At 46.4% G+C, this 15,588-nt stretch overlaps 1 protein-coding gene across 1 annotated transcript in view; it reads left to right on the plus strand.

Moving 5' to 3' along the window:
• Positions 1 to 518: 518 nt before the first annotated feature.
• LOC131248770 (tubby-like F-box protein 8) overlaps positions 519 to 15,588 on the plus strand; it is a 42,583-nt gene continuing 27,513 nt past the window's right edge. The window contains exon 1 of the mRNA XM_058249217.1: positions 519 to 1,115. Within this exon, the coding sequence (XP_058105200.1) occupies positions 765 to 1,115 (351 nt within the window). The 5' untranslated portion in view covers positions 519 to 764. The remainder of the gene's footprint in view (positions 1,116 to 15,588) is intronic.

Here is a 15,588-nt window from a genome sequence, read left to right on the forward strand (position 1 = left end):
TTCTATTGGCCAAGTTTTGTATCTCTTAGTTCCCTTATGTATCTTGAACGGCTGGACCGTATTTATCTCTTTGCTTGTTAAACTTTTGAATAACTCGGCCGCATTATTTTGTTGACCATTCAATGACATGTAAAATTGAATTTACACCAATTATAATTCCACAAAAAACACTTTAAGTATTTTAAAATCTTTTTATCCACCTTCCATTTTTTGTGCAATGTCACATGTTACCTTCACATCGGCCTTTTTGAGGATAGCCAAAAATAGAGCACAACATCACTAACTTAAAATGACTGACATCACTGGACAGTTAGGATGAAAAATACTCAACTGTACTAAAATTATCAAACAAGTGTCTAATCAATCAGATGTTAAGTTTATATAATCAATTTGTTTTGTAGATGATGTTTCATTTACATTGCGCACCACAAATTTCACAGCTTAATTGGAGTGAATGCATACCGCGTCTCCGGACTCTTTTTTAGTGCATGTGTATGAACCGTCACACTTTTCAATTGTATCTGACGACTCCCCGAAACCATCAGCAATCAAAGTCTGCAGCAGACTCCCCGCTGTTCAAACTTCCCGTTCTTCTACCCTTCACTCCCCAAATATCAAGCCAAAATCAAGTAAATTGAAACGAAAAATAAAAATAAAAATACAATTCCACAGAAACCCTTCTCTGGAGAGAGATCATCAAAACCCTAGAATCACTTCTCGATTCTTAGAGAGAGAGAGAGAGAAAGAGGGAGGGAGGTAGTAGTATGCCTTTGAAGAACATCGTTCGAGACGTTAGAGATGGAATCGGGAGCTTTTCCAGGCGAAGCAGCTTCGAGTGGAGGAGAGACCGATCCGCGCCGGCATCGGCATCGAGCATCTCTTTCGATTTCGATCCCGAGGACTTCAGTGGCGAGCAAAGCTGCTGGGCGAGCCTCCCACCGGAGCTGCTGAGAGACGTAATGAAGCGGGTGGACGCCAGTGAGAGCGTTTGGCCAGCGAGGAAGCACGTTGTGGCGTGCGCCGCGGTGTGCCAGTCGTGGCGCCACATGTGTAAGGAGATTGTCAGCACGCCTGAGATCAGCGCCCAGCTCACATTCCCTGTCTCTCTCAAGCAGGTATGTTGCCACCACTCGACATCTCATTTTCGTCTTCTTTGTTGCAATTTGATGATATTTTAAGTCGTTTGAGACAGTAGTTGGTATTTGTTTGTGTTGATGAAGAAATCTGGTCGTTTCTCGTTGGGCCTTCGGATACCTGCAAAGATGAAGTGACAATGGAGACCCTGATTATGGCAGGGACCCTCCGATGCCCAAGTTAGAGCTCATGAATTGGGTCTTAGTCGCATTAGGGTTTTTGGGCGTACCTTTCTCTATAGTTTCAGGCTCTATTTATAGCCCTAGTACTAGTTACGTAGATGGTAAATTCCCCTACTTGGTAGGTGCGTATTGTAGCCGTCTTCCGAGATCCTCAACAAAGATCTCGGAATGATTTTAGCGATAAGGTTGAGTAGTCAGGACCTGAGAACACCGGGATAGGTGGCCGAAGTCGACCAGCTGAGGTTGATCTTTAGGTTCGAGGTCTGAAGCCTGGGGGCAATCTTCCAAAGTAGGATGTCGGGCTGTAGTCGAGCCCGCTTTTGATGCGTAGGTCATACTGGCTCGTACAACAATTTGTTGGTCGTAATAGCAAGAGCTCGCTGGCAGCTTGGACTTCTCTGCTCATGGTCGGACTACCGGGCTGCTCATAGAGGTTGCGCCCAACCATCAGAGTCGAGCTACTTCCTCGAGAATGCTTTGGGTCAGTCACTCTTGGTCAGTCCATTTTTACCCATAACAGTAGCCGCCCTACTTTCGAGAAGTAAGTCAGTGGGGACTGACACTCATGCAATGTCTTTCGTCTGGAAGGTTGGACCGATTTGTCATCATTGTAGGAGAGAGGGAAAGGCGGCAGGCATGGAGATCAAAGAGGACCTGTAATGATCAAAACGGCATACTCGAAGAGGCGTGCACCGATATGGCATCCTTTCGGCTTTCGGCTAGTGGTGTATGGGCACGTGGCCTCGCCTCGGAGATCGGGTCAAAATCGTGCTTGGGTGGTCGCCATGTGGAAAGTAACGTGAGCTGTAGCGCCTCCTCGGTTGCGGCATTAAATGTGGGCAATTAATGCCTGCGGCCGATGATGTCTATAAAAAGGGGGGAAAACCCTAGTAACCCGGTCATTTGCTTCCGTTTTCGCTGCTGCTCCTTTAGACTTCCCGGACTACGCGATTTTTGGTAAGTCGAAAATCCTGCTCCGGCAAGCTCATCTCCCTTCTCCTCCTTTCCTTTTACTCATTTTTCTTTCCGTTTTGGCCGCATTGTCCGATATTTCGGACGAGTGGCTTGAGCCCAGGGCTTTCCAAGGCGACTCTGAGCCGAAGAGCGTAGATTCTCGGTTAGGAGCTCCCTGCGATCTGCCATTTCCAATACTATTGGGTCGTGGCTGGGCGACGAAGCTTGCTCCAGCAGAGAGGGCGACCGCTCAGTCTTCTGTTGAGCGGCCCGTTGATGTTGGCCCCTCTAGGTCAAGGTTGAGAGGGACTGACCTAGTTCGAATTAGGTTGGAGTACCAAATACCAAACACCGTGGTACTTGAGCTCCCGAACCCAGTGAAGTCCTAGGCGATCCTCGCAAGGGCGAGGTGGCCATCTATCTGGTCGCCTTGCAATGTGGCCTTCGCTTCCCCATCCATCGCATTGTGCTGGAGGTCACTTCTCGCTTGAGGCTGGCTTCGGGCCAAATCATTCCTAATTCCTGGAGAGTCCTATTGGGGACCTACATTCTTTGGTTCTAGCTCGAAAGTGCCAAGCTGGCCGCTGAGGAATTTCTATACATGTACCAACCGAAGGCCAACCCTAAGCATCTGAGTTAGTGCTACTTCTCGGCATGGACGAACAAGGGTCGGACCCTTATCACTGGCAATTCGTCCTCCAACAAAAATTGGAAGGACAAATGGTTCTGGGTGTCCGGAGAGTGGGAGGCCCCAGTTGCTGACATGGCCAAGCTACGGTCTTGGGTTCCCACCAAATTCACCAATCCAGGTTGGACATTGCCGAGCAACGAACTTGTAAATTCCTTTAGCTTTGGTAATTATGCTCGCTCACCACAGTGATCATTTTTGTAGGTTTTCCTCGGACTCGGCCCCTTCTCTCCGACCTTCAACTCCGTCAAGTGAACCGAGCAATGTTAACGAGCGCCGTTGATAAGGCCTGGAGCAAGCTGATCACGCTCGACCTCCTACATCAATCCGGACTTTCTCGACCCGCTCCATCAGGTAGATAGTAGATCGTAGAATCTTCTTGAAGGTTATGTTCGGATTGTGATTATTTTGTATTAACTAGGAGTGTCTTCTAGGAGTGTCTTGTCGCACAGGAATGACCAACCTCCCACGCCCTAAGAAAAGAGCCCGACCCCCTTCTAAACCCGAGATGGCCCAGAAAAAGTTGTCCGTGAAGAGGGTTGTCGTACCTCCGATGAAGCGGGCGGGATTCTCCACAGCTGTGGAGGCGAGGTCGGAGCCCATTGCTGAAGGGCTTGCGATGGAACAACAGGCCCCCACCACCGTGGTTGGAGCTCAGAGCGCTCCTGCTTCAACGATTCCTCCTCAGTTGGCAGTTTTAGAGGTGATAGATTTGGAGGAAACTCCCCTGACCTAGGAGGCTATCCCCGCCGAGGAGTCCTAGCCCTCGACAACCCAAGCTCAGGCTGAGGAGGGTGATGCCTCGGGCCTGCAAGCCGGTGAGGCCGAGGGGTCAGGCCCTCTACCTCCTGGGTATTATATGAATGGCCTTGTCGCATGGACGACTAGGCATGTCCCGGAGGAGCAGATCACCGAGCGGCTCAGTACTCATCTGGTGACTCTTCTGGGCGAAATCGCCGCATTCTGCTACAAGGTAGACTTCCCCCCCTTATCTATACGTGTCCGTTTGTAAATTGTCGATATTTTCTAACATGTCTTATTTGTTTAAGCTCGTCCCCACTCTTCTGTTCGCCTGCCGATCAATGGGGTGAGTGGCTGAGGAGTGCGAGCAGGCGGAGGCGGTGCTCCAGGACAAGAAAACTGAGGTCGGAGCCTTCCGACACGCTCTGGAGAAATTTGGGGAAGAGCAGGTTGCTCTGAAAATCCAGTTGGACGAGGCTTGACTGAAGGAGGGCTCAGCACTAGTTGAGCTAGAGGGGGCAAAGTCGCGCCTTTCTTCTTCTACAAGGGAGCAGGCCGAAGCAATGGTCAAGGCCGCAAGGTTGGAGGCCGAGCTGGCCGAGGTGAAGGCTAGTTCGGTAGCCAAGTTGGCCGAGGTTGAGGTTATCTCGACTGCCAAATTGGCCAAAGTCGAGGCTTCCATCCCATCAATCAAGGCCGCTATGGTGGAAGAGTACAACGCCTCGAAGGAAAGAGCTGACGTGGTGGAGGTGTTTTATAACTATGGCTATGAGAAATGCCTCAAAGACGTCAAGGAAAAGTTCTCCGAACTCGACCTGAGCGACTTCGAGGAAGGAGCTTCTCAAGATCTGGCTTCGGATGTTGCTGAAGCCGAGCACCCTCCCCGAGCAGACTAGCCTCGCCAATGTGGGGGCATTTTCCCACCGGGTTCGAGTGGGGTGGCCTGTGGGATGCAGGGGTACACTCGGAGTGGGTGGCCCGCATAACCCATAAATTTGGGGCCTGTGTGAGGCGGAACCTATGGATTTGGGGCCCACAAGGAGGGTTCGGCCGAGGACCTAACTCATGGATTTGGGGCTTGGGCCATGAGATAAAGGGATTAATTCGCCATGCTCTCTTAGTTCGAGCTTTTAGAGCAGGTGGTTAATTGTCATACATCAAATTGGTTTCAGAGTGGGAGGTCTCATGTTCGAGACTCCTCACCGGGGGTGATTAATGCGGGGGCATTTTCACACCGGGTTCAAGTGGGGTGGCCTGTGGGATGCAGGGGCACACTCAGGGTGAGTGGCCCGCATAACCCATGGATTTGGGGCCCGTGTGAGGTGGAACCCATGGATTTGGGGCTCACGAGGGGACAGAACCCATGGATTTGGGGGTCAAAAGGAGGGTTCGGCTGAGGACCTAACCCATGGATTTGGGGCCTGGGCTATGAGATAAAGGATTAATTCACCATGCTCTAACAGTTCGAGCTTTTAGAGCAAGTGGTTTATTGTCCTGCATCACTCGCCTCCCTCTATGAACCTGTAGCCAGTTTTTTGTTCCTTCTTCCTCTGTAATCAATTTTTGATTAATGAAGGGGTGAATTTTGTTGTTTTTGTTATGTATTTTCTGAATGCTCTTAGTAGATCGAACATAGTAAACCGAGTAGGTGGGTCAACCAATAGGCCGATCTCTAGATCATCGACATGGAGTAGGCTTTTCATTAAGGATTTTCTTCCCTTCCGTTGAGGGGAGGGAAGTCCTTTTGGTCGGCCGCATAGGTTGGAAAGAAATTCTCTTCCCCCCGACCTGGGGGAGTTCTTTCACAATAAGATTTATGGGGAGGACTTTCCTCCCTTATACTAAGAGAAGTCCTCGTAGTCGGTCGCTCATGTCGTAGTAGGATTCTGGAAGAAGTCGTCCTCTGTCCCGAGGAGATCTTCTCTGCTTAGAACTTGTAATCAGTCGCATAGTTCGGGCAGTCGAGAAATTTTTAAAAGAGAAGTTTGGGGAAGTTCTTTTATTGTAGAATGCGTGAATGTAGACATAAAACGGTAATATCCCGAGCATGACATGCGCTTGGTCGGAGGGCTCCCTAAGTCCTCAAGAGTAGTAGATTTTCAAGTGTTCGACATTCCACGGGTGAGGTAAGGGTCGTCCAGCCAAATCTTCAAGTTGGTAGACCCCTGGACACACTGTGCTGATTACCCCGTAGGATCCTTCCTAGTTTGGCCCCAAGGTTCCTGAGACGGGTTCTTGGGTATTTTGGAAGGTCTTACGAAGGACCAAGTCCCCTACTTGGAATCTTCGTACCTTGACCCGAGAGTTGTAGTATCAGGCGACCTGCTGTTGATGAGTCGCAATCTTTAGCTGTGCTCGCTCCTTTTCTTCATCAAGTAGGTCCAGATTTAATGTCATCTGCTTGGCATTCTGATCTTCATTATATGAGTTGATCCGCACGGTGGGGAGTCCAATTTCAACCGGTACAACGGCCTCTGCGCTGAGGGCTAGGGAAAAGGGGGTCTCCCTTGTTGATGTCCGGGCGGTAGTTCGGTATGCCTAGAGAACATGTGGCAGTTACTCGGCCCAGGCTCCTTTGGATTTCTCAAGCTTCGTTTTGAAGTAATTTTTTATGATTTTATATATTGCCTCTACCTGTCTATTGGCCTGTGGGTGTCGAGGCGATGAGAAGGCGTTAAGGATCCCGAGCCTTCCGCAAAGTCCTCTGAATCGCACATTATCGAATTGTTTGCCATTATCCGAGACGATAGTGTGCGGGATCCCGTATCTGTAGATGATGTTCTTCCAGACGAAGTTAGTGATCTTCTGCTCGGTGATTTTAGCTAACGGCTCGGCTTCGGCCCACTTGGTAAAGTAGTCGACCGCTACCATGGAAAACTTAGTCTAACCTTTACCCATTGGTAATAGTCCTATAATTTCGATTCCCCATTGGGCGAATGGCTAAGGGCCGACCATGGGAGTCAGTTGCTCGGGTGGTGGTCGGGGTATCGCAGTGAACCTCTGGCACTTATTGCATTTCCATATGTATTGTTTGGTATCTTCTTGAATGGTTAGCCAAAAGTATCCTTGCCGGACTACTTTGTGTGCGAGTGCTCTGCCTCCCGAGTGATTACCGCAGACCCCTTCATGAATTTCTCTTAGAACATATTCAGCCTCATCGGGTCGGACACACCTCAGGTACGGTAAGGAGAACCCTTTCTTTTAGAGAACGTCTCCTATCATGGTATACTGAGCCGCTCTGACCAGAACTAATCGTGCTTCGAGCTTGTTGGTGGGTAGCTCGTTTTCCCGGATATAATCTATAATTGGGTCTATCCAGGTCGAAGTTGTTACCAGGGGAAGCACTTTCTCTAGCTCAAGTTGATTGATGAGAACTCGATCGGAATTGATCTGGCGATGTCATCATCAGCTGCTACCGCTAGTTTTGCCAAGGCATCTACTCAGAGATTTTTTGTCTGGGAGACTAGACTGAGTTCGCATTTGCCGAATTGTTCGAGGAATTCGTTCGCCTTCTGGAGATGAGCGATCATCTTCTCCCCTTTCGCTTGGTATTCGTCGGCGACTTGGTTGATGATGAGCTGGGAATCGCTATATATTTTTAGAGTTTGAGCCCCCATGGCTTTCACCAATCTAAGTCTGGCATGGAGGGCCTCGTACTCTGCCGCGTTGTTGGACGTTGGGAATCCGAATCTTAAGGCGTATTGTGCAAGAGATGTAGGATGGCCTAATCCAACCTTAAATGAACGTGGTATTTGAAAGGGGCAGATTTATGCAATCTTTAAAAACAAATAAAATATCAGCCTTATACATCATAAATACAAGAAAGAAATAAGGTTAATGCAGCAATGATTATGGCCATCTATCACAAATACGAAGTATTGAATTTTAAAATCTGAATTTAGTTGGATCCGATGAAAGATATAACTTTTGTCTTGCAATAGGTCCGTCTAACGATCCAAGTGGATTTTCTAATACAGAAAATAAGAATTTTCTAAATTGGAAAATCTGAAAAATTCAGAAAAAAATTGGTGGTTCAAATTCAGGCTTTAGGTGATGGGATTTGAAGAATGTCAAAATATGTAAATGTGGAGTTGAAAATTTTTTAAGATCTAATGATTTAGATAAAAAGAAACAGGATTGGCTTCTAGATATAGAAATTTTAGGAGAAAAGGAAGAGAATAAGAAGAGAGCACCTTGAGAAAAGAAAGAAGGAGAGAGAAGTAGAGGATGAGAAATCACTTCCCTGGGCCTCACGCCCTCTTCCAATCACTGGAAGTCGAAGACGAAATCGTTAGAAGCAAAAGCTCTCTCTCTCTCTCTCTCTCTCTCTCTCTCTCTCTCTCTCTCCTTAAAACATCACATAGCCTCTTTAGGTTTAGGGTAAAATACCTTTATAAATTCGTAATTACATGAAATTACCAAAATACCCCTACTAAAAAAAGTTTTTTAAAAAAAGAAAGAAATTTACACAAAAATTGTGTGCAAACTATCTTAAAACTTAAATAACTTGAATGTTCATATACTAAATTCAAATTCAAGATGCACGATGAGCCCCGATCATAGTGCCGTGAAGGTGGTGCAATGAAGGTGGGCTGTGACAATCCAACGGTCCCGATCACACCATCCTCGCGATCCAACAGTCCAAATGTCTCATTCAAGCCACTTACACATGTCACGAACACATGTGTAAGGTCTTTAACCTCTGGAGACCCAACCCGTACCTGTCATCTAATCACATTGACATGAGTAACGCACACCTCCTGCTTTGGATCAACAGGTCTGATTGGGCCCGACAAGAATAATTCCCACTCTGCTACCTTTAGAGTTGGGGGACCCATCAACATGGAGTGTCCACACGTGGGGGTTGGACACGTCCTTGACCTCCTCGGATTGTTTTGGTAGTTCGGCGTTAATGAACTCAACAATGAAGTCGGCCATCGCTTGGCCTTTTATAGCAGTCCAGGGTCGATACTTGATATCAGACTCGCCGAGCTCGATCGCCCATTTCGTTAGCCTTCCCGAGATCTCAGGCTTCTGGAGTATCTGGCAAAGGGGTTGATTGGTTGGGACCACGATGGTATGGGCCTAGAAGTAAGGGCAAAGGCAGCGTGCTGATAATATTAGGGCGAGTGCAAGCTTCTCGACGTTGGGATATCTAGTCTCGGCCGGGACTAATGCTTTGCTGACATAGTAGATGGGAAGTTGTTTGCTTCCGACTTCTCATATCTGGGCTGAGCTTATTGTTGTGGGTGAAATGGCCAGGTAAAGCAGCAGTGGCTCCCCTTGCTCGGGCTTGGAGAGTAGAGAGGGTGACCCCAGGTACTGCTTAAGCTGTTGCAAGGCTTGCTCACAGTCATCTATCCACATCGGTTTTGCCTTACCCTTCGGTTGTTGAAAGAATTGAAGGCACTCGTCAGTAGCTCTAGAGACGAACCTGCTAAAGGTAGCGACTCTGCCTATGAGGCATTGGATCTCCTTCATAGTTTTGGGTGAGCTCATATTTAATGGAGCTTGTATCTTGTTGGGATTTGCCTTGATTCCCCTTTGGTTGACCATAAAACCGAGGAATTTCCTCGAGCTCACCCCAAAGGCACATTTGATCGAGTTTAGTTTCATCTGATATTTCCTCAGGATAGAAAACATCTCTTCGAGATCGGTCATGTGGCTTACGCTTTTACGCTTTTGACCAACATGTCGTCAACATATACTTCCATGTCTGTTCGGTGAACATTTTGTTGATGAGTTGCTAATATATGGCTCCAACACTTTTCAGCCCAAAGGGCATCATGACCTTATAGTAGTAAAGCCCTTTATTGGTGATAAAGGTCATTTTTTATCTATCATGCGGTTGCATAGCAATTCGATTGTAACTCGAATAGGCGTCCATGAAGCTGAGCAGTTCATGCCCTGCCATACTGTCGAACAGTTGGTCGATCGTAGGGAGAGGGAAGCTATCCTTGGGGCATGCCTTGTTCAGATCTATGTAATCAATGCATACCCGCCATTTCCTGTTGGCCTTCTACACCAGAACGACATTGGCGATCCAGTTAGGATAGTATATTTCTTCAATTAATCCAGCCTCAAGGAGTTTCCCGACCTTCTCACCGATGATGGCATATCGTTCAGGCTCAAATGCTCGCCGCTTCTGTCTTATTGGTTGGTGATCGGGGTCCACATTTAATATGTGGACCATTACCTCCGGTTTGATGTCGGGCATGTCCCGATGAGACCATGCGAAGACGTCAGCGTATCGCTTTAGTAGATCGACGATCTCATCTCGTGGGCCTGGAGCTAGTAGCGAACCGACCTAAATGGTGCAGGTCAGGTCGGATTCGCAAAGAGGAACAACTACCAGGTCTTCTATGGGGGACCCTCTCTCGAGTGATTCCTCTCGAGGGTCGAGGGAAGTGATGGCCATTGTATGCTGCCGCACTTCTCCCCTTAATGCTGTGAGTAGCATTGGCGGGCCTTGTGCTGGTCTCCCCCGACCTACCTAACACCGTACTTGGTGGGAAATTTCATCATGAGATGGTAGGTTGAGACCAGTGTTCGTAATATCGATACTATCGGCCGATATGTCGGCCGATGTTATCGTTATCGATGGCCATCGATACGAAACCCTTAAGAAGTCTCTCAGAAATAGAAAAAGTCCCCGGAATCCTATGTATCGTGCGATATATCGCACAAATATCCTAAAATATCGTGCGATATTGCTGATATTGATTATATTTCGGCATTTATTGTAAATTTTCCCTTGATTGTATACACGATAGCGTCGATATTTGTCAATATCTTCTTGTAGCCACCTACCATTCCACATATTTGTAAAAACTAAATAAATAAATAAAGGAAAAAATATTTCTTACCTCAAATCTGCTTAAAGGGGTGGCCTTCGACTGGATTTGGCGGGCCGACATCACCGGATAAGTCCAAAACCCCCTTTTTTTTTCTTCCGAAGAGAATAACTTTGAAAGAAACTACATTTTCATCTAGGTTTTTGGGATTTGGGTACGGATTTTGAAATAGAAAGAAATAAAGAAAGAAGGTAGAGAGATTTTTGGGGGATTTTGAATGGATTCCAAATCGCAAAGGTTGTGGGCTGCTCCTTTCACGGGGAAGAAGAGGTTCGGTCTTTTGACTTGAGTTCTCTTGGATTAGGTGCAACTCCGGTTACACTTAAAGATGATGCAGCCCTTACGGTGGGGCCCACCTTGATGTGTATATTTCATATCCATTCCATCCATTTGTTTCGAGAGATCAATTTAAGTCACGGGACAAAGAACTATGCATATCCAAAGCTCAAATGAATCCATTATAGAAAACAGTGGGAATTGAACGCCTATTATTAAAAACTTCCCGAGGGCCACAAAAGTTCTTTTTTCACTTTGATATTTGTGTTTTCCCTAAGTCCGTATCTCCATGAACTTATGAACAGGTTGGATCTCAAATAAACATTATGGTGGGTCCCACAGTAAGTTGTCAAATTTCAACGGTGGACGTCACTTTCCCCACTGTTTTCTGTAGTGGGGTCTACTTAAGCTTTGGATCAGCCTCATTATTTGGCTTATGCCCTAAAATAATGTCTCCAAATGGATGGACGGTGTGGATACAACAAATACATCGTGGTGGGGCCCACAGTCAGGGTACCACCCACATTGCTAGTTACATGTGTAGCGCGGATTGGGGAGTACCCAACTCCGAGCGCGGTTTCGTGGATCCATTTGATGGATCCCTAACTGTGGGGGCCCACTGTAATGTATATGTCTTACATCCACACTGTTCATCTATTTTATCAGATAATTTTATGGCTTGATCTTAAAAAAAACATATATAAAGATCTAGTGAACCACACCACATGAAATAGTGTGAATTAAATGCCCACCGTTGAAAAATTCTTAGGGGCCAAAAAAGTTTTCAATCAAGTTGATATTTGTTTTCCCTTCATCCAGGTCTGTGTGACCTTGTGAACAGGTTGGATCTCAAATAAACATCATGGTAGGCCCTATGAAGTTTCAACAGTGGGCGTCATTGTCCCACTGTTTTTTGTGGTGGGGTCTACTTGAGCTTTGGATTGGCATAATTCTTTGGTTCATGCCCTAAAATGATCTTTCCAAATTGATGGATGGTTTGGATAAACACATACATCATGGTGGGTCCCACGGTTAGGTCCCACCCACGTTGTTGTTGAGGTGGATTAGCACATACGCGGATTGCTTATTGATGCTGCCCGTGCCGAGTTGACAGGTGGCTACTAGATAGTACTCTGTGGGCCCCACCATGATGTATGTGTTATATCCATGCCATTTATCTATTTTTTCGTATTATTTTAGAGCATGATCCTAAAAATGAGGCAAATCCAAATCTCAAGTGGACCACACGAGAAGAAATAAGTTGTAATTGAACAACCACCATTAAAAACTTCCTAGGGCCCACTGTAATTTTTATTTGCCATCCAACTTGTTGATTAGGTCACAAAGATCTTGATGAAGTGAAAACACAAATATCAGATTCATCTAAAGACTTGCCATTCAACGATTGTGGCCCTAAGAAGTTTTTAATGGTGGGCGTTCAATTTCCACTTCTCCTTGTGGTGTGGTCTAAATGAGATTTTAATCTGCCTCATTTTTGGCATTATGGTCTAAATTTATTTGGAAAAATGGATGGACGTAGTAGATAAAAAACATACATTATGGTGGGGCCCACAGAGCACCATCCAGTAGATATTGGCGGTAGTAGGCAATCTGCATTCTGCTGGGAACTAGTTAGAGATGAACGGTCTTGTGGGGCTTGTGGTGGGTCCCATTATGATGTTTATAATAAATCTAGTCCATCCATCCATTTTTCAAGAGTATATTAGGGCATGTGCCAAAAAATCAAGCAAATCCAAAGCTCAAATGGGCCGCACGACATGAAACAGTGAGGATTAAACGTCCATCTTGCCTCATTATTTCTTGTGGTGTGGTCCACCTGAGAATTTGATCTCCTTCATTTTTAGGCCCGTGCCCAAAATGAATTGGCAAGAAGGATGGAGGGCGTAGATATACAACACATACATCAAGGTGGGACCCACATAATGGTAATTGTGTCCAATAGTCTTATTTTAACAATTAAGTGTCCTCAGAGGTTAGAATATTTTTTTTTCAACCAATTAAATATCTACTAACTATATGTAAAGTTTATAATTGCCCACGAATTTAGTTGCATTAGTTCAATCAGACAGCGCATAGCTTAGGACCCTATACAAAGGAAACCTATTACGTGTATTTATTTTTTGAGATTTTATGATTTAAAAGTATGTATTAAGGTATTTTTTAATAATCCATGAAGTTTCGTTGAAAAATTCAACTATTTTCTAAATGTTTCCCCATGTTTCCCAAAAAGTGTGATAAATTACGTGATACAAACGATGTATCCCGTGCGATAACCGATATGTATCTGTATCCCTCATGTGCGATACATTGCGCGATACCGATATTTCGAACATTGGTTGAGACTATTGCTTGCATGACATTGATGGATGGCCGTCCAAGGATGACGTTGTAGACAGAGGGGCAATCGACCACCATAAAGTCAACCATCATTGTTGTATGATTTCTTCCTTCCCCTGTAGTCACCAGAAGTTGTATACTTCCTTCAGAGGTGACCTTTTCTCTTGCGAATCTAAGCAAATGAGTTTGGATGGGTCAGAGTCAGGATCTTCCGATTCCTATCTTGTTGAAGGTGATGGAAAAGAGGATGTCGGCCGAGCTGCCCGTGTCCACAAAGATACGGTGCACTTTTGTGATTGGCTACCGTCATGGCCACTATCAGGGCGTCGTCGTGCAGATTGTGGACTCCTCGGGCATCCTCCTCGGCAAACGTTAGGTTGCAAGGGATCTTCTGCTCTTTCGGGGGCTTGCTAGTGAGGTTAATGTGATGCCCCGAACTGCTGCTACTTATGTCATAGCATGAACTTTATGTGCTCTGTTAGAGTTACCTCCTCCTGCGGGCCCGCCGAATATGGTGTGGATTTCTCCTGTTGCTTCGTTATCATTACTGTGACTTTGCTGTTCGGTCCTATGATCTGGTTGCTCCTCCCTCCTATAGATGTACTCTTGCAGATGCCCATTATAGATGAGAGCTTTGATCTCTTCCTTGAGGTCGAAGTAGTCGCTAGTAGCATGACTGTGGTCACGATGGAAGTGGCTGTACTTCCGTTTATCCTGTTTGTCAGCATCAGTCTTCATCCTGTTCGGTCATCTCAAGATCCTTTAGTCGTGGACCTCCATGAGAACTTGCTTGGGGGTAGCGTTTAGAGGAGTGTAGGAGCGGAATCTGCTTTTCGGCCTTCAGTTTGGGCATTGGTTCTTGCTCGGGTCGTCATCTCTTCTTCTCTTGTTACAAGCAACTGGTGGTTGCTCTTGTTCCTTGGGCTTTTTATCTTTAGCCGAACTTCCAACACTTCGAGTGGCTTTACGCGAGCTGAAGTGTTCTTCGGCGTTAGAATATTTTTGTGCTCGGTTAAGGAGATTTGCTAAACTGGCCGGAGGATTCTTGCCTATTGAGGAGAGGAATCTGCCCTCCTTTAGGCTGGATATCATGGCGACCATAACTATTTGATCCGAATAACCTTCCATTTACATTGCTTCCTGATTGAAGCACGTGATATAATCCTTCAGCAGCTCGTCTTCCCTTTGAGTAATAGTAAGGAGGTGGGTTGTGGGTTTCCACCTATCTTTCCCTCCAATAAACTGTGTAGTGAAGGTCTTGCTGAGCTGTGTAAAAGAGCTGATGGATTTCGACTTTAACTATTGATACCACTTCCGTGCTGCTCCTGACAAAGTCAGGGAGAATGCTCGACATATAACTGAGTTTGACGCGTCGTGGAGCTCCATCCATGCTCGGAACAGTTCCAAATTGCTCGGCCAGGTCGCCAAAGCCGGAATATAGGGTGATCTGTGGCATTAGGAATCTTGACGGGAGTTGGGCCCCCATGATGTTGTCGGTATACGGCGGCTCAGTTTCCTCTAGCATGACTTCAATGGAGGTCGGGATTTGTGCACGGTAGGCCTGGTGGATATCACCAATCTGACCTCGCAGCTTGTCCAGTTCTGCTTCCCATGAGACCTCGTTTTCTCCTATTTTGGGAAGTGCTTCGGGAGCTTTTCCACATCTTCGGTTTTCCAGTGTATGGTGCAAGTTGGAGTTGTCGAGCTTGGTAGTTCTTGCAGTTCGAATAGACGCTTGGCTATGTTGCCCCAGTTATATTCTGGATTCGCGAGGGTTCTGGGGGACCTGCGCAGGTCGGGACTGTTCGGTGGTAGCGGGATCTGGGTTTTGCCTCTCCAGGAATTGCATCAGTCGGTTCATGTTGCCATTTAAGGCCTCGACCTGATTTTCTAAGGAGGCAAGTCGACCACCACGACTACGGGATCTGGATGCAGGTACTGTGAGGGCAGAACCCACCTGATGCTAAGAGGGTGGATTTCGAATGTCGACAGACAGATCGATTGAAGCCGGTGTGGGCGCTGCAATGGGAGGTAAGGCCTTCTTTTTTTCCTTTCACCATTGCAAATGAATTGGAGATGGGAATGGCTTTGTTGTCGTTCCCACAGATGACGCCAACTGTTGATGCAAAAATCTAGTCGTTCCTTGTCGGGCCTTCGGATACCTGCAAAGATGAAGTGACAATGGAGACCCTGATTATGGCAGGCGACCCTCTGATACCTAAGTTAGAGCTCAGGAATTGGGTCTTAGTCGAATTAGGTTTTTTGGGCGTACCTTTCTCTATAGTTTCAGGCTCTATTTATAGCTCTGGTACTAGTTACATAGATGGAAAATTCCCCTACTTGGTAGGTGCGTATTGTAGCCGTCTTCTGAGATCCTCGGCAGAGATCTCGGAACGATTTT

This window comes from Magnolia sinica, chromosome 6 (assembly GCF_029962835.1).
Source record: "Magnolia sinica isolate HGM2019 chromosome 6, MsV1, whole genome shotgun sequence".
Lineage (NCBI taxonomy): Eukaryota > Viridiplantae > Streptophyta > Magnoliopsida > Magnoliales > Magnoliaceae > Magnolia > Magnolia sinica.